The sequence below is a fragment of the Lampetra fluviatilis genome, chromosome 7 (genome assembly GCF_964198595.1).
Source record: "Lampetra fluviatilis chromosome 7, kcLamFluv1.1, whole genome shotgun sequence".
Lineage (NCBI taxonomy): Eukaryota > Metazoa > Chordata > Hyperoartia > Petromyzontiformes > Petromyzontidae > Lampetra > Lampetra fluviatilis.
Window position 1 is genome coordinate 13,595,314 of NC_136281.1, and position 18,947 is coordinate 13,614,260.

The 18,947-nt window shown below is 52.5% G+C and overlaps 1 protein-coding gene across 1 annotated transcript in view; it reads left to right on the forward strand.

Moving 5' to 3' along the window:
• The window catches only part of LOC144933605 (tyrosine-protein kinase receptor UFO-like), a 71,686-nt gene that overhangs the window by 41,094 nt on the left and 11,645 nt on the right, over positions 1 to 18,947 (forward strand). The window contains exons 9-14 of the mRNA XM_078858584.1: positions 5,365 to 5,518; positions 5,793 to 5,925; positions 14,996 to 15,087; positions 16,109 to 16,204; positions 16,978 to 17,058; positions 18,622 to 18,714. Coding sequence (XP_078714710.1) covers positions 5,365 to 5,518; positions 5,793 to 5,925; positions 14,996 to 15,087; positions 16,109 to 16,204; positions 16,978 to 17,058; positions 18,622 to 18,714 — 649 coding nt within the window. The remainder of the gene's footprint in view (positions 1 to 5,364; positions 5,519 to 5,792; positions 5,926 to 14,995; positions 15,088 to 16,108; positions 16,205 to 16,977; positions 17,059 to 18,621; positions 18,715 to 18,947) is intronic.

An 18,947-nucleotide genomic window follows, 5' to 3' on the forward strand; every position in this document is an offset into this window, starting at 1 on the left:
TAAATACATTGAAAATAATAAAAGCAAAATTTTTATTAAATGTTATTACTTTAATTTTTAATCTACGTGACTTTACCGAAAGAACCAAGAATACGAATTCCTGCAGTCACGAAAGTTTAAGGTCAAAATGAACATCTCGGCTTGGCGCTGCGCAAGGGGGGCCCTGCCAACGCTGCTTTTTATTTTATTTCAACATTTAAGTCGAGGGAGGGCTTCCTCATTTTTACACGGCTGCTCCTCCGATTGCGAAACGTTGGCTCTGCGTGGCTGAGCTGAGACGCTCTTTGTTTTCCTGGTCACGCTGCAGGACTCTGCGGCCAGCCAGTGCCTTGTGATTGGGCTCGCAATGCCGTCACCCGCGAGCTCATCGTCAGGCGCCTGGTGGGGAAGGCCGCAGCAGCGGTAGCGGCGGCAGCGGTAGCGCTAGCGGTGGCAGTGACAGCAGCGGTAGCCGCGGCGGCAGCAGCGGCAGCAACGGTAGCGACAGCAGCCACAGCAGCGGTAGCAGCCGCAGCGCGGTAGCCACGGCGGCGGCAGCGGCGGCCGCGGTAGCGGCAGCAGCGGTAGCGACAGCAGCCGCAGCAGCGGTAGCAGCGACAGCAGCGGCAGCCGCGGCAGCGACAGCAGTGGTAGCGGCAGCAGCGGCAGCCGCAGTAGCCGCAGCAGCGGTAGTGGCTGGCCTAGGAGGGCTTCTGGCCACCGGAGCCTTAAAGGCCCGACGATGTCACTTTGTGTTGATTCATGCTTTGTCCGTGTCACATTGTGTCCGTCCGTGCGTCCTAGGCTTCTCAGAATTGAACACCCATCTGCCGCACCAACGCTTCCACAATTTGGGTGCCGTGATTCGATTGAAGAATCGGTTGTTTTTTTGTTGCTGTCCGGTTTTTACCGTCTCGTTTGCATCTTGCCTCATTGTTTCAGTCCCATCTGTACAGTCTCGTTCAGACCGTGAGCACAGATGTAGCATGAGTGTATCACGCTCGCGTAGAGCCCTCTTGTCAGTTAACTGCTGGACGAGGACCGCCACAGGCCACGTGGTGTCGCGGTGATTATTTCACCATATTTTGCCGTGCTGGCCAGCGCGGGACGGTGAGCGCACAACAGTTCGCGACTGTGGTGACATTGAAACCATGAAACGCATCACCGGACCAGCGCGCCATCCATGCAACATCCGGGCGGTGATCCTGCGATCCGTACGGCGTCTCCTGCCTCGTTGGATCAGTGGAAAAAAAACGTAGCTTTCAACCCGTTTCGAATCTGTTGCTTTTACCATCCTGCCGTATGAAAGAAGTCGAAGCAGAAGAAATGGGCAACAGTGGAGTTGTGTATCGTGAGCTCCCAGAACCTGTTTTAATCAATGAATCGACGCGTAATTACACGCATGTTAACAAGTTGAATGTGTTAAGTAACACATTCCTGGCAAAATGTTCACTGGTCGTCACAACATAACCGTAACACGCGCAGGACAAAATTACATGGACAGCAAATTACGTAAAAAATCCGACAAGCAATGACGTGGCCGATTACATAACGGGGGAAAAATTGTGCGTTTTTTTATCGTTGGTGCGATTGTACTTGTTTACCCACTAAAAAGTCTCCCGCTGAGTCTCATGGATTTTTTTTCAGGAGGTTCCAGCTAAGCTTTTGCAAGAGGCGCTCGATGATTTGTATAACTGTGTTTAATAATAATAACAGTGACTTTTATAACGCGCCAGATGTTGCAGACAAGTCAACAACTCAGAGGCGCGGAGCCAAGCTCAGGGCTGCACAAAAGCCCTGACCAAACAGATAAGAGGCCTTTAGATGTTAACTGAAAGCCAGGGTGCATTTGATGTTGCGGATGTGCAAAGGGATAGAGTTCCACACCGAGGGGGCGACAACGGAGAAACGACGTGAGCCTGTAACAGTCTGAGACCTTGGTGTCCAAAGCAGATTTTTAGCGACGCTGCGTAGGCTTCTACCGTGAGCCTTAGTGCAAGGCGAGAGTATAATGCCAATCGAGTCATTTGCGGCTAAACGTTTAAAATGTTTGATAAATTTGTACCATGACACCGGCACACACAAGGACTCAACTCTTTGCAAATGACGTCAAGAGATCTTTAACGCCCACTGTGAAGCAGACGGCATGGAGTATTAATACGGTTATTGTGTACCGCTGTATTCATCGGGGCGGCCGCTGGATTTAAGCTGTGAAACTCTTGCGACGAGCGGCGAACTCGCACTCGCGAGGCCATCTCATCGGCCCCCAACGCAAAAACTGTCGTGAGATGAGCCTTCTCCACGCGTCTTTCCTTCACCTTTACGAAAGAATCCCTTCTTTTCGGATCGAGCGAATCTACTCCCGCAAGTATCGCTCGCTCGGGACACAACAGGGTCGGCTCGTGGGAGAGCGGAGATTATTAATTGGGGCAGTCACGCTCTCCACTGTAAGGCTTTTCAGCGGGGAGAAAACAGTGCCTCCCTTTGTACGGTGTCTTGCGGGGGGGGGGGGGGGGCATTAGGTATTGCGCTGCAAAGGTTTTCCGCAGCTGCGCTGTGTAACTCTCCAACGAGTTCTCAGCTTGTAACCGCGCGTTGTTCGGCATCGCCCGGAGTTTTTCTCCTCATGCTTGGGAGCTTTAGTTTCCGAAGAAGCACCTAGCACGTCGGACATCACGCGGGACATCCACAGAAAGAGTTTTCAACGATTCACAAGGGGTCACATTTGCCGCTGGGCTCAATTGCTCACGAGTCGTGAAGTGCAACAGCCATGCTGGTCAGTGTGGGCTGGTGAAGTGGGGGGTTGGGGGTTTCCCAGAACCACTTCTGATATCACTCACAACGGTTGTGAGCCGTGGTTTGGGAATCGAACGACCTCACGGCGCAAACCACCATGAATTGGCCACACGAATGACTTACATCCTTCAAATATTCAAACAGACAACACGTTCAGAATCAGTGGCTCGAGTTTGAGCAGTTGGGCTGTGATTTCAGACTCGAACTTTGCTTCAGCCGGTAAGGCCCGTTTGGGCCAATCGGCGTGGCCGGGGTGAGGGCGGCCGGCTCCGTACGTAACTTGACCGCGATGGGCACACCCTGCCCGACTCGCCCGCACGCCGCCCACTCGTCGTGGTGCCGGTCCCGCAGGTTGTTTGTGCGTGCGGACGTGCAGACGTGCGCGTGTGTGGGGAGCGGTGTCGCTCTGAACCCCCGGCGACCCGAGTTCGATTCCTGCTGACGGCCGACACCAATGACGATTATCTCAACCCGTCCTGGGACTCCTCTATGGTGACTCGGCCTCAAATGAGTAACTGGTGCAGTGTGTAAACATTGACTCTGGGGAGACAAAGGTGGTCAGGCGTGGCGCTGGCCACCCACCCCCCCTCGTGTACCGTGGCAGCTATCGTAGGTGCTCGCTTGCAGCACTTGCCCCAAAAGTCTGTTAAGGCTGTAAGGGGGTTCTTTGTCTTTGTTGTTTGTGTGTGTCCGCGTGGGACCTGCAAATATTATCTCAGGGGGAGCGGAAGCATTGTGATTCGTGCATGGACTACAAGCCCAGCGGCCCCATTTCAATTCCCGGCTGACAATCAGTGTCGATTATCTGCAGCAGCCGGCTTCCCTTTGGTGGACATAAATTAGTCCGTGGTGTGTAAACATCGGGACTGGAGAGACAAAGGCAGCCACGCGTGGTTCTGGTGCACCATGCGGGCCTTCATAGGCGCACCTCCACGATTAGCACGGTTGTCGACGTACGGTGCGAAGGAAGTTCAGCACACATTACGTTAACAGCACTAACCTCAACGGCCTGTGCGGGCTACTCGGCGGATCGTTGCGTGGGTTGTGAATGAGGGCATCGGTAGTGTAGCGGTCAGCGCGTTTGCACTACTAGCCCGGCGACTCGGGTTCGATTCCCGCTCACGGGCACCAACACCAGTGACGATTATGTAAACCAGTCCGGGGCCTCCCCTAGGTCGACTCAGCCTCAAATGAGTACCTGGTGCGGTGTGTAAACATCGCCACGAGGGAGACAAAGGCGGCCGGGCGTGGTGCTGGCCACCCACCCCCTCGGGTGCCGTGCCGACCTTCTTTGGTGCTGCACGCTAACAGCACTTGCCTCAACAGTCTGTTAGAGGCTACACGGGGCATCTTTGTCTATGTCTTTGTGTGAATGTGAATATACCCGTGTATTTCCTTGTCAAGGCTATCGCGATCAAGGAGGCATCATTTGCCTGATTCTTGAACTTCCTCTTCGCGAAGTGAACGAATGTTTTTTGATTCGTCACGAATCGCGTTTCAGCGAAAATCGAGAGCAGGCACGGCGAGCTCCTGGAAGTGATGCAACGTTCACTCCGTGCCCATGTGAATCTGTAGGACTTGCGTTAAATACGGAAAATGGTCATTTACGTGGGATTTTATATAGGATGTTAATAGTACAAACATCCCACGTGGACCCAGGCAGGCTTTCTTACAGGCCGCTTTAAAACAAACAAACAAACAATTCGCAGATTATGTTGCAATCTTGGAATGCTGCGGCTAGCAGTGCATCACCGCGTGTCAGAGAACAGCCCTGGGAGCCGACGTCACGTGAACAGGCCTCTTGCATCCGCACACGGTGGCGGGGGATACACCTTGTGTATGCCCCACAAGAAGAGTGTCCATCGCGTGCCCATCAGTCTTCAGAGCTGAAATTAAGTCAGCTTGAGTTGAAAAGATGAATTCGGGACTAAATTGTTTTGCACAGGAGTTGGTGTCCAGGCTGAGCAGATCAGCTCGCCACATTTTGGGAGTCCCGGTTGAATCACGTGGCAGCTGAAACTCAAGCCCCAGGATCTCGGCGGCGTTGGCGCCATGTCTCTCTGACCCCTGAGCCACACGGCCACCTCCAGTGAGGCTCCCTCAGCGATGGAATTAGTTGTGGAGCTTCATGCCAACAGGGTGGACTGCGGGAAGGCCGCCATCGTCTGCCCTAAACTAAAATTAAACAAAAAAAGGATGTATTTTTAACTTTTACCAAATAAGGCCCACTGAGCTGCATAGCTCTTTTTCAGAAGCGGCCTGGCCATAAATGATAACTCGACAAAGTGGCTCATCATGTGGAAATGTATAACCGCCAAATACTCTAAACGCACGTTGATTCTAAATGTGGGGGGAAAAAACCGTAGGACCTGGAGACGAGCATGCAAACTCAAAATATAAATGCGTCGGGGTTGGGATCGAACCCACGACGTCCTGTATACCAGGCAAGGTAGTTAACATCTCAACCGCTGTGGCACCCAATGTTCCCGTGAGAAAGTAGACACAAGCCGCGCCGAGCCGGTATTTTCTGAACCGCCCACGACACCCGCACCATGGAGGAATAATCTCTCCCCCTCGTCTCCATGTCAGGTCAACCTGGACGTGGGGAGGTCGACGCGGGCCGAACTGAACATCACCGACTTCGTGGGGGGAGGGGGCAACTACACGGCGCGCGTGCTGGCCTACACGGGGGTGGGCGTGGGGCCGCAGGGCCCAGCCGTGTACATCAGCCTCCCGCGCACCGGTGAGGCCACCCTAACCCTGAACACGACCGCTGGGCTCCCACGGCCGGCACTCTCTTGGGCCACCCGGCCATGACCAGTGGTTAGGGTTTCTTCAACGGGTGATAGCAAACCAACGTACCAATTAACAACTTGGCACTCTGGCACCTGCCGGGCCCACGGGCGCCTTGGCCGCGCGGTCGGCCGCCGTGTCGCCTCAACGGCCGCTGACGGAGCGCCGTGATTTTTAACGCTCGCCGCTCCTCCGCTCCTCCGCTCCTCCGCTCACGCGTGCAGAGGCGACGAGGGAGCCGGCGCGGCCCACGAGCTGGACGGCCATCGTGGTGGCGTGCGTGGCCACGGTGCTGCTGGGCCTCGCCGTCTTCGCCTTGCTGGTGCTGCGCCGCCGCCGCCAGGACACCTTCTTCGGGTGAGCGCGCCGGAGTCATTGCTGACCGTGCTGATAGGTGTAAAACCCAGGCCACGTGTGAAGGCGGTTCAATAACAAACGGCTGAATCTCAGATTAGCAAAGAGACCTTGAGCCGCGAGTCACACCCGGGCCAATCGTGGAACAGAGCGCACCCGCACATTCGCTGCTTCCACGTGGAGCTTCGCCTGCACATTGCCGCGTGCGGGACACACGAGGCACATTCCACAGGAACCTGTCTGGCCTGCCCGTTTCATTGGAGACACTTCGTGGCCAGCTCGTAGCATCGTGGGGGTGGGTGCGGGTGGGGGGGGGGGCTTTAAAGTTATACAGTTTGTTTTATACATTTGTGATGGGAAGAGGCATGGGTGGACCTATGTGAACTAAAAACTACTCAAATTAATATCCATAATAGAGGTTTTTTGTTCGGGTTAGATCGTGTAAATATATAAATGTGTCGTTAAACCTGCCACCACCCGACACAGCCAACTAGTAAGGGTTGTCACGTAAACGGAGCATGTCAATGCGTCACTAGTACAGCACTGACCGGTGTGTTGGAGAGCCAAGCCACAACATTTACAATCTGGCTCTCCAACACACCGGGTGTGCTGTACCAGTGACGAATTGGCCACGTTCTGTTTATGTGACAACCCTTATTAGCTGGCTGTGTCGGGCGGTGGCGGGTTTTAGCGACACATTTATATATTTACGCGATCTAACCCCAAAAAAAACCTCTATTATGGATGATATTGGTCGCGAAAGCCTACATTGTGTTAAACCAACTATATATTTTATTTTACCAGGTAAGGACCACTGAGCAATTTAGCTCTTTTTGAGAAGCGACCTGGCCACAAATGATAGCTCATCGAAGTGACCTCATCTCGTTGAAATTTATCGCAGGCAAATACTCCAAAACGCGCGTTTCTAAACGTGGAGGGAAAAACCGGAGAGCCCGGAGAAAAATTCACACCTCAAACTCCAAACATACAACAGGCGTCAGGGTCGGGATCGAACCCACAACCACATGCATGCCAGGGCCATATAACCTCGGGGGTCAACTCAATGAGCCCCCTCCCCTCGCCCTGTGACTAATCCACACATTTTTTTGTCCCCTGGGATAAACTTTCTTCGCCATTGGAATGTGGAATTTCAATTGCCGGCTCCTGGCGGCAGCGCCTCGAACACTCCCGCCTTCAACCACTGCTGGTAGAGCACCACCCCCACCACCACCCCCACCCCCACCACCACCGCCACCACCGCCACCACCACCACCGCCACCACCACCACCGCCACCCCCACCACCACCACCACCACCACCGCCACTACCACCGCCATCACCCCCACCACCACCACCACCACCGCCACCACCACCACCACCGCCATCACCACCACCACCGCCATCACCGCCACCACCCCCGCCACCACCGCCATCACCCCCACCACCCCCACCACCACCCCCACCACCACCACCACCACCGCCATCACCCCCACCGCCGCCGCCTACATTCCCGTGCTAACGAGGGGAGAGAGAGAGAGGGACAATCGCATCACGCTCTGCCCGTGACTCAACTCTCTCTGCCCTCTCGCTCCCGTGGTTCCACTTCGCGTTTCCTTCCTTTTCCCGACCCTCGCTCCTCAACCCGTCCAGCCGGCCCGGTCCGGTTCGCACCAATGTTTTCGAGCCACGCGGGGGTTACTTTAGGACGTTCGCCCGCGCTGGCAAATCTTGGAGTGGCTCGCGTGCAGATTTCTCAACGATCGTAGGCGCGGCGTACGCAGGGCCATCCATTTGTAGACACCCCACTGAAATACTATGATGATGATTATTTAGTGTGGCCGATGAAGAGCAACGTTAGAGGTTCAATTCTAAGTGATTCAATTAATCAATTGTTTTGTCTGCGAGTTAATGACTGGCAGATACATCCACTCACCCATTCATCCATCCACCCAGTCACCCACAACATGCAGTCACTTACCTACCCGCTCAATCACCCATCCACTCAACCAGTCTTCCACCCGCCCAGTCACCCACCAGCATGCTCACCCATTTACTCACCCACCCATTCGTCCATTCACCCAGTCACCCACCCATACAGTCACTTACCTACCCACTCAATCTCTCATCCACCCACCCAGTCACCCACCAACGCGCTCACCAATTTATCCACCCACTCACCCACCCATTTGTCCATTCACCCAGTCACCTACTGATACACTCACTCCCCCATCCACCCAGTCACCTACCCACCCAGCCACTCACTAATCGACCTGACAACCGCCTTCAAATATATATTTGAGGCCAGTGCTAGGTTCTATGGTCGATGGTTTGTGGGTTCATTGCTGCAGTCACACACGGGAGAGTTTTATTTTCCGTTTAACGCGTAGGCTCTCGCGAACAATATCATCCATAAGAGTTTTTTTTAGTTACATCGCGTAAATTATAAATGTGTTGTTAAACCCGCCACAACCCGACACAAATCTGGCTGTCGCCTGATGAAGCTAGTTGTAATTACTGTCGAAACGTCGTACTCAGATTGTAAAAGTTGTGGCTTGGCTCTCCAACACACCGGTTAGTGCTGTACTAGTGACGAATTGGCACGTTCTGTTTCCATGACAACCCTTACTAGGTGGATGTGTCGGATGGTGGCGGGTTTAACGACACATTTATATATTTACGCGATCTAACCCAAAACAACCTCTATTATTTTCCACTGTTGCATTAGTTAGATGTTTGTCTATATATTAAAATAACATGGAGATATTATACTGTTATATATATAAACATTTTATAGCGTTCACATGCCTCACACCGATTTCAACACACGTATTCAATCAATGAACACCGTCCCTCTGCAAGGTGCGGAGCCATCGCGCTCACGTTATTCAATCACCTCCGTGAGAAGAAATTAAGAGGATAATTTTGAAATCAATTGAGCATCTTTAACAATTGGATCACCCTGGACATATAATGTCTGCCATCTCCTCTTAAACTTTTCAACCCCGCATAGGTCAACAATCTATCAAGATCAAGATAGTGTTCGTATTGAAATTTAGTCAGCAGTGAATAAAACGCCCTAATTCATGGCAGCTTCATAAACTTTGCGCTTTGATGACAGCGCATTGCAATCATGACCACACCAAAGCTGCAAAGACAAAGATCCCCCGTATAGCCTTAACAAACTCTAGGGGCAAGTGCTGTTAGTGAGCACCTATGAAGGCCGGCACGGCACACGAGGGGGTGGGTAGCCTACACCACGCTCGGCCGTCTTTGTCTCCCCAGTGGCGATGTTTACTACACACCACACACCAGGTACTCATTTGAGACTGAGTCGGCCTAGGGGAGGCCCAGGACCGGTTCAGATAATTAATCGTGACTGGGTGTTGGCCATTCATTAACACACACACTCACAACGATCCCCCATTAATCGATCATAGAATGTTGGGGCAGCAAATGTGTGCGAGCACCAAACACCAGCAGAGTTCAGAGGGAGGGGCGTGTGTCTGGCTGTGTGCATGTGTGCACATTCATACATACACGTGCACCCCTACAAACTTGCACACAAAGACCCCCCCCCCACCCCGTATCGCCTTTAATAAACTGTCGAGGCAAGTGTGTTTACACACCGCACCTGTAAATAATTAAGGCTGAGTCAACCTACTGGGGGCCCACGACCGGATCCGATATGTCACCGATGTTGGCTAGTAGCCGAGTTCGCTGCGCAGCCTGCCAAACACTACACGACCGCTCCACAAAGACAAAGATCCCCCCGAATAGCCTGAGCAGACTTAGGGCAAGTGCTGTTAAGCGAGCAGCTATGAAGGCCAGCACACCACGCGAGGTAGTGGTTAGCCAGCACCACGCCCGGCCGCCTTTGTCTCCCCAGTGGCGATGTTCACACCAGGTGCTCATTTGCGGCTGAGTCGACCTAGAGGAGGCCCAGGACCGGTTCAGATAACCGTCACCGGCGTTGGCCGTGAGCGGCAATCGAACTCGGCTGGCCGGGTTCGGAGCGCAGCGTAGCGCTACCCGCTACGCCACCGCTCCACACACGCACACGGGCGCACATCCGTACGAATATTAAATTTAGCAGCGTCCCCCTCGCTACCTTCTTTGCCTCTCGCCGAGCGCACACTCAGGACGGTGGAATGCAACCCTGGCGCTGCCTCCAGCTCCTCTCCTCTTGCAGGATATGAGTTGCTCTGTTTTGTTTTGCTTTTCCATTCCCCTCTCTCCCTCGGAAGTCCGGCCAATGGTGTGGCGCTGGCTCCCAATCTGGTCGCGCGCGCGCGTGCCCATGTGGAAGACGTTAAGGGTGTTCGTGGCAGGGCATGGGGGGGGGTCTATGGGTGGATAATTTGGAATGAGGAGGAGGAGGGAGGATTCCTCGGTTCGACTGAGAGCTCTCCTTTTGCGTTTTCGTGGCTTGTTACCGCCCGTCGTACGTCTTGATGTTCGGCGTTTCGCGCGCCACGTGCTGGGAACGTCTTCAGGAAGTCATCGTCCGAAGGAGCTCCCAGCGCGTGGAGTGAATTCAGTTCGTGAAGAAGCGGCAACCCCCCCCTCCCCGCTTAGCGCGCGGCGATAAACGTGGGACGTGATGGCAGACTGTCACGGCACAGCCCGGAGACACATCGGAGAGATCGACTGTGCAGTGGAGAGTCTTCAGAAGATAAACTTTCTGACACGTGGTACGGTTTTCCTGGTAACCCAGCACATTATACCACCGTGGCCTTAAAATTGAACATAAATCTGACGTTTCAGGCAAAAGCCCTTCTTCATGGCACGTAAATGGAGAGGCCAAAGAGAACGAGTGGATACGATTTGGAGACAGCACTTGACACCTTGAGGCCTCATGATGATTTAAAAAAAATAATAAATAATTGTTTCCACAGATATCGCATCATCCGTTTCGGGAATTATCGTCATATCGCGATTTTCGTTGCTCATTTTATTTAACTTTAATATCTTATTCCCTGACAAAATATTGACGAGAGTGACCAACTCAATTTTAAAATGTGTAAATAAAAGTAAACATATTATCCATTAAGTTAGTGCTTTGCAGACCGTTTTTCAAAGTCATTGACGGCATGGCAATGATATGACGCCATCACTTTCGCAGTTCATGTAATGACGTCATTACACGCGTGCATAATTGACAGCGTGTGCGCAAACACGGTTATAGTTTTGAAGGCATAAGTTGAGTGAACTGCAGATGAGACACTTTGGAGTGCGGTTCTGATTTGCTGCAGTACAGCAAAGCACAACACAATGACATCAGCATTGAGGCGATGCTCATTTCCTGTTTACAGCTCGGAGCCAGTCATGGCAATTCCACATTCCTATGGCGAGGTAGGGCAAAGGACAAACACTGTTTTGCAACTTGCTCTACTGCTGAGCCACTGGGCCGGGAAACTGATCTCGCGATAATCGTCACATCTAGAAATGTGATATCACGTACAACTGTGAGAAGTTATCACAGCAATTAGAATCGCTTGTCACTCGGATGTGTATCCAGTGTCGCATGCACGCTGGCCGGAGACGATTCGAGGATTACAAGAACGTCAGTGTCACTGTCGCGCGACTCTCTTCCATAATTTCCAGCAAGTGTAAGAATTGACTCAGACTCGTCCGTGCGTGCCCGCGCATGACGGGACACGCGCGCGCGCGGAAGGCGGCTGCAATCCCACGTTTGTACCGGAGTTTCAACGATGCAGCGATGTGAAATGTACGTACAGCGATGAACTGAAAACGATCGGGGAGAGCGGGCGCGAGGGGAGCAGTGGCTGCAGGCGGACTTGCGGGTGACGGTTTTTTAATATCAGGAAAATCTGGGTGCTTCGGTTCTTGTTTGTTGACGCTGTAAGATAAATTCGTTTTTGTTGCTTCTTAATATATATGGAAATGAACGATTCGTAAACAAAAAAATCACGTAGATTTTTCATTACAATAATAAAACACCTACTTTTATCTACACAAAATTTGTATTAAGATTTAATTAGTTTAAAGAAATTATTACATGAATTACGTTTTTTTTTATTATTGTAACGATTAATCGATTTCAATAGATTATTGCGCTGGGGGCACATTCATTGCATCACGTTTTAAAGAAAGTATATGCTCGTGATATGTAAATCAGTGGCCAATGAACTTACAGAATGTATGGGACAACAAATGAGATGGAACATGAGACGGACTGCACTGGGGCAGACCATGCCAGGTTTTACAACACGGGTACAGCTAAGAAAGTGCCTCCCCCTAGTGTGCAGATTAAGAGGAAGCAGATATCATATAAGTAGACCTGAGATATCTGCTTCCACAGGCCGTTCTCTAACATGGGAAGTGGTGAGGGGGGGCGATGCACTTCCCTGCGGGAGCTCCAGATGGATTATTCATCTCTTTGCCCAACACCAAAAGCTCAAAATTAAATATGCAACCAGGAGGCGAACTGTTTTACACTGCCCATTATTATTCCAGTCGACGACGAGTCAAATGGAGGAGTAACGATCGCCCCCCCGCCGGCACCTTCCCCCTCCGCCGTCAATGAATCAATCCTTGTTTTTCTCGCATTTCAAGTGAACGTAAGCAGCCACTTGCGGCTGCAGAGCTCATATGAACCCACGACAGACACAATAAATAAATAAATAAATCCCCACGAATTCGTACGCACGCCCTTCATGGCTAGTACTGTATCGCGAGTCCAAGATTTGCCGCGACATTCCCCCACCCCCCCCTCCCCCGAACACCTCCGATTGACACGGTTGGCGACGTACGGCACGAAAGAAGTCCACCTTACGCACAAAACTCAATCGACGAATCGACGCGTCTTCACAGCCCCCTCGCCATTCGCAACGCGTTCGACTCCGCCCGTGCGCTTGTCGAGACGTTGTTCAGTGCCCCCCCCCCCAAAGCCTCGGCGTGTTTCCCGACCGCTGCATTGCGGAAGCCGGGGCGGGGGGCTTGGGTTCGGAGAGAGTTCCCCAAAAACGAAATAAAAAGGAAGCCAAATGAATCACAAAGTCACTTCCCATGCCTCCAAGTGAACTGTGAAATCACAGCGCGTCCTCGGTTTGTCGCTGCAAAGTCAGCAATTAAAATGTTTTCAAATGGTGCTTTGTATCTTCCCTTAAGAAGCACGCCGCTTCTGCATTTCGCTACTCGCCACGTTGCGATGGTTTGTTCTGCCCAGTTTGTGGATATTAAATAGTTATTTTTTTTGGTCACAGGGCACATCCCCCCTCCTGCATCGTCACGAATCGGGGCGAGGATTCAATGCTTTTCCACTGACTCTGAACGCATTGATGGATTCCCTCTGTCTGCATGTAAACTCGTACAGATGACCCAATATGTCATGAAATACGAATGAAATGTTCAGTAAAATTGCGTTTCGTTTCACTTCTTCCATCTCATCTTAATACCTATTCTCATTTTTCATACTTTGATGTTGGAAAAAATGTCCCGTGATATAGCTGCTCAGCGTGACGTGTTAAGTGCTCTGATACGTGTGGCATTGTCCTTGTGCTGTTCGCCATTTGGCGTTCTCTGGTCTGACACCGGTGAGACGCGGCCATACAGAAGGCTGTCTCTAGCCGTAGGCCAATCAGTTTGAAAGACATTGCGCATATTATATCAGAGCATGGTTGTTTGCATGTTCACCACAAGTACGTGTGGTTAATGCAGACTTGATTCCTTGCAAAATGTATCTATTTGGTGTTTGAACATCTTAATACCTCGTGTTTTGTTGCCAGAAAGGGTAAAACCTATTCTTATTTTTCATTCTCCCATCTCGTTTGCATTTCTTCGTTGTTCCGTCTAATTCGCAGAGCTTTGTTAACACACACCCCCTCCCCACTCCATTCGCGTAATTGCACCGTGACCATATCCTTTCCCGTGCGATGAGTACAAATTCCTCAATAACACATTACTTGTGCGCTACTTCCATGAGACGAGTTGTTGAGTCTTTTGGTGTCCGGGATCGGGCCGCTTGGCCCGTCGCTCAGTGTGATCGTGCTCGTCGCTGCTTGGAGAGCTGCCTAGGGGTAGTGCTTGGGAGAGAAGATTGTCGGCGAGTTTGTTCGGGTTGGTGCTAGTGCACTGGAGGCTAGTTGAAGTCCATTGGAACCTCATTTGCCAGTAAAAAATATGAGAATTCTTTTTTTACCCTTTTACCTGGCAATCAAACTGACACCTTTTTTTTACAAGGAGTCATGTTTGCATTGACCACAATACCTGCAGACATAATGCAAAAAAAACAGAACTCTGATAACATTATCAGAGTTATGTTTTTTTTTTGCATTGTCCTTGAAGTTGATTGGTCCACACCCGAGACAGCTTTCCTTTTTACTGGCAAATGAGGTTCCAATGGTGTAAATGCTTTACCCCGAGCTCTCATACTCTGATGGTGCATTGTTTTTGAGTTGTGCGCCTTTTGGCGTCATCTGGTCCAACACCATATGAGACTAGTCTCTAAAGAAAGCTGTCTCGGGTGTGGACCAATCAACTTCAAGGACAGTGCATACATTATAAGAGTTATGTTTTTTGTTTGCATTATGACTGCAGGTATTGTGGTCTATGCAAACATGACTCCTTGTAAAAAAGGTGTCAGTTTTGTTGCCAGATAAAGGGGTGAAAAACTAATTAACGTTAGTTGTAGTATTTAGGCGCAGGGCCGGTGACTGGCTTGTTAGGGGTCAAGGGTATTTCTGGTGCTTGTGACTATTTGGCTACAGAGCGTTGTTAAGATTCGGGGTAAGGCTAGGGGCTAAGATGCCAGCTTGATTGGCATGGGGATAGCATGTGTCCCGTCTACTCTTCTTGCAAATGAATGCCACATACGGGATTGTATATATTGTATATATTGTTGTTATTTTCTTTGAACCTATCTACGTGACTTTACCGAAAGACCCAAAGAATATGAATTCCTGCAGTCACGAAAGCTTTAGGTCAAGATTGTATATATCATTTGGGCTGCTTTTAATGCCACCTTTTCCCCGTCTCTCCATTCGCGATCACGGCAGCTGCCGGGCCTGCCGCTCATGCGCGTCTGCGTCTCTCGCCCCCCATCCCCCTTCCAGTAACGCGTTCGGCCCCGGCCAGGACTCGGAGGAGCCGCTGGTACGCTACCAAGTCAAGAAGTCCTACTCCAAGAGGTCCATGAAGGCCACGTGTGAGTGAGGCCACGCGTTGCGTTGCTGCCCCGTCTCCGCCCACCCCCCTCCCACCGGCAGAGGCCTGGCGTTCACCGGCCATGCGCGGCGTTAGCCCCTTGCTGTGCTTTGTGTTTAGTTACAACAGGCACGATTTACGACGGCGTGCCTATTTCACGAACGTGACGCGATGTTCGATCGAGGACTGGGGAGGGGTGCGAAGTGGATCCACATGGCTCTCTGCCGCGTGCTCGCGCTGCACCGCGGTGGGCGTTGTTGTGTCTGCACGGCGTCCCGACGTTTCGCACCGCGTGCCGAGAGAGCTTCTCCCCCGGCTGCCGAACGCGTGCCGTGGGGAAGCTCATGGGAGCACTTGCAATCCGAAACGTCGGACATCGTTGTCGAACAGCCCGAAAAACACACGCACGCACGGGAGAGCCACACTGAAGCGCAACCGCGAAAACCTGCGCAGTGAGCAGGGAGAGTACAGGCGGTCCCCGCCTTTACGACGTCACGACGTGTCCCTAGAAACCCGGCCGTCGTAAATCGGACCCCCCCCCCCCCCTATTTTTCCATTGACAGTAGAAACAGCAGAAACGTCACGAGCCGATGTGTTTTTTCCCCCCTCCATTTAATCAGCCGTATTCCACGGGGTTTCATGGGTTAAAAGCCACACGCACAAACAAACACTTGACGAAAACAAAAGCTCCACGCCAGGTCACATCGGACACGAGGCTCACCATGTTCAAAATTGCGTTCGGAAGTCGTTTTGGAAGACGCGAATCAAGTTACGTGCGTACTCCATGCATGTTGAACTTCTTTCGCACCGTACGTAAGCCAACCGTTGCCAATCGGAGGCGCGGGCGCAAGGACAGCAAGCTGACACGCGCACAACAAAGGGGCGGTTCGGCTAAACGTCGCCAGCGTGCGTCGTCGTAAATCGGACCCGTCGTAAAAGCAATCGTTCGCGATCGCATTGCCCTGAGCGCGTCACCTCACGCCCGCGTGTGCTGCTGCCCCCTACCGCGCGCGCATGCGCAGTGCAGCGGCTGGGCATCAGCGAGGAGCTGAACCTCAAGCTGAAGGACGTGATGCTCGACCGACGTCTGCTGAGCCTGGGCAAGGTGCTGGGGGAAGGTGAGGCCCTTCCCCCCCCACCCCCACCCCCCACCCCCACGAGGTCACCATCCTCACTCGTGGCCGGCCTCAAGCCTCAAAGGGCGCCGCGGTGGTGAGATGGTAACTACCTCGCCTGGTATGCAGGAGGTCGTGGATTCCATCCCGATCCCGACCCTGACGCCTGCTGCTGTATATTTGGCGTTTGCGTCTCTCTCTATCTCTCATCATCATCATCACGGTGGCTAAGTGATGGTAACTACCTCGCCTGGTATGCAGGAAGTCGTGGGTTCGATCCCGACCCTGATGCCTCCTGTATATTTGGAGTGTGTGTGTCTCTCTCTCCCCGTGGTCATATGTTTACAGTATTTGCCTGCTGTAAATTTGCGCTTGCTAAGCCACTCCATTGGGCTCTCACTTGTGGATAACTCACTTCTGAAAAAGAGATATCTAGCTCAGTGGACTTTACCTGGTAAAATAAAAAAAATTGTTTAGCTTCATAGTTTAGTTCGAGTCAAAGTGGTTTCCTGCTCAAATTTAGCATTAAGTCACTGGTGCCCATCTGCTGTCTGGAGCCCCTCAGCCACGCAATTACTGATTACCACCACGGTGAGTGCATTGCGTGCGCAAGAAACGAGTTTAATCGATGAATCGACCCGTCGTTACATATCCGCGACCTAGCCTCACCGGCCTACAACTCCGCAGCTTAAAATGTGGGTAGGAACACGAGTTGGGTGTCGAACGTCGCTCCTGTCTCTGCTGTCTCTCCTCTCCACTCCTGTCCACCCCCACAGGTGAATTTGGATCCGTCATCGAGGGGAAGCTCAAGAAACACGGGGACACGGAAGTGAAGGTGGCGGTGAAGACCATGAAGAGTGAGGCTTTGTTCTGCGTGCGCGCGCTCTTTCCCCAACGAATCATCTCGCCGCGTGGCCTGCAACTCACGTTGCTAGTTTGTTTGAGTGCGAGTCGTTTTTTTTTTATCGTATTCCTACTCAAAGTCAAAAGTTCAACTAAAAAGTGATCGTCTGCTCAACGAGCATCGAGGCGATGCTCGTTTCCTTTTGAGAGCCCCCGAGCCAATGGTGGCAATTCCAAGTTCCTTTTTGTGGCAGGGGGCGGCGGGGGGGCGAGTCTATCCACAGGACAACCACTGTTGACTTCCCCACAAAGCAGTACTCACTTTTTAAACGGGCGGAGGGATGATCATGCCGAACCAACTCCCGACCAGGATGTGAACTCGCGACCTTCCGATCGCGAGGCGCTCGCTCTCGACCACCGGGGCCGCCTGGCCGCGTCTGTTGCTCATTGCGCTCGAAGCAGAATACAACTCCACGACGAGACGAACGATTGCCCAACACCTCCGACGGCGCCTGGAATGTACGTCCGGCCGCTGTCGAACTTCCCGAACCGAGATCGCCGGTGCCGACGCGTTGCTCATCGGACCTCTTGTAGAATGCGCCACCAAATTTGGTGGGGGGGGGAGGGGGGGGAGGCCCTCTCGCGTGTGGCTGACCGGTCAGCTCACATCTGGAAGCCGTCTGGGCCCGACACGGCTCTGGGTTTGTCTGCGACGGGTGTTTGTGTGGAGAAGGTTCGCGATCGTGATTGATGGCGCTTAACGATGGGGCTTTGGCCGACCTCTTGGATGTTTTTTGCGTGCGATGTTGTCGTGCTCCTGTGCGCGTCTCCGTGTGTGTGTGTGTCTCCACGTGTGTGTATGTCTCATAGGTGCTCGCTTACAGCACTTGCCCCAACGGTCTGTTAAGACTACATCGGGGGATCTTCGTCTGTGTCTTCTTTGTATCCATGTGTGAGCGTGCACATGTTTGTTTTATGTACGGGTGTGTGTACGAGTGCACAGGCGTGCGTGTGTACACTCGTGTGTGCGTATATAAACCTTCGTGTGTGCTACTGTCTCCAAGTGCGCGTGTGGGTGTCTGTGTGTATAACTGTGCATGTGTGCGTACATGTGTGACATCTCTCTCAAAGCGTCACTTCTTCTCCATTGCCCATTGCTTTCCCCGCCCTTCTCGCCCCTTCACTCTGTCTGGCCCCTCCCTTGCCCTTCCGTGACCCCTGTGTGCCCTCTGCTGCGGTCTCTCGTTCCTCGGCCTTTGCACTGCCCCCTGCCATCTAAATCACTCCATTTTCTAGTTACAGCTTTTTAAACTACGCTAAGCGCCTTGAGCTAAGGCGCTCTATAACCATAAAACAGGATAAGAAAATATCTCAAGGTAGTCAATGAGCCCATAACACCCGGGTCTGTTGCGTGACCTAGCAGCACTCTTGTGACACTTCGCATGCCCTCAAAGTGTACCTAGCCTGGCACAGGCACCGCGGTGACGTCACCGTCGAACGGCGGCCGCTGCTGTTGCGTACGCACACGTGTTAACGCGTGTACCGCTGACCCCTCCTGCGTGCGTGCGTGTCGCCAGTGGACATCTGCTTCCGCGGGGACATGGACGACTTCCTGAGCGAGGCCGTGCGGATGATGGAATTCGATCATCCCAACGTCATCCGTCTCCTGGGTGAGTCGCTCCTCCTCCACCAGCCTCTCCCGCGTGTGACTTGTGTGTGTGTTGGACTTCTTTCGTACTGTACGTAGCCAACTATGGTCCCCACCCCCCCCCACCGCACCCCCTCCACCACCCCCCGGGATGCATTGTTGGCTGCTGCGCAGGTTTTGCGATGTTCCCAGCATAGCAAACGGTGCAGGGCAACGGTGTCAAGCGTCGTCCATCAGCGGCTCCCCGGTGATTCT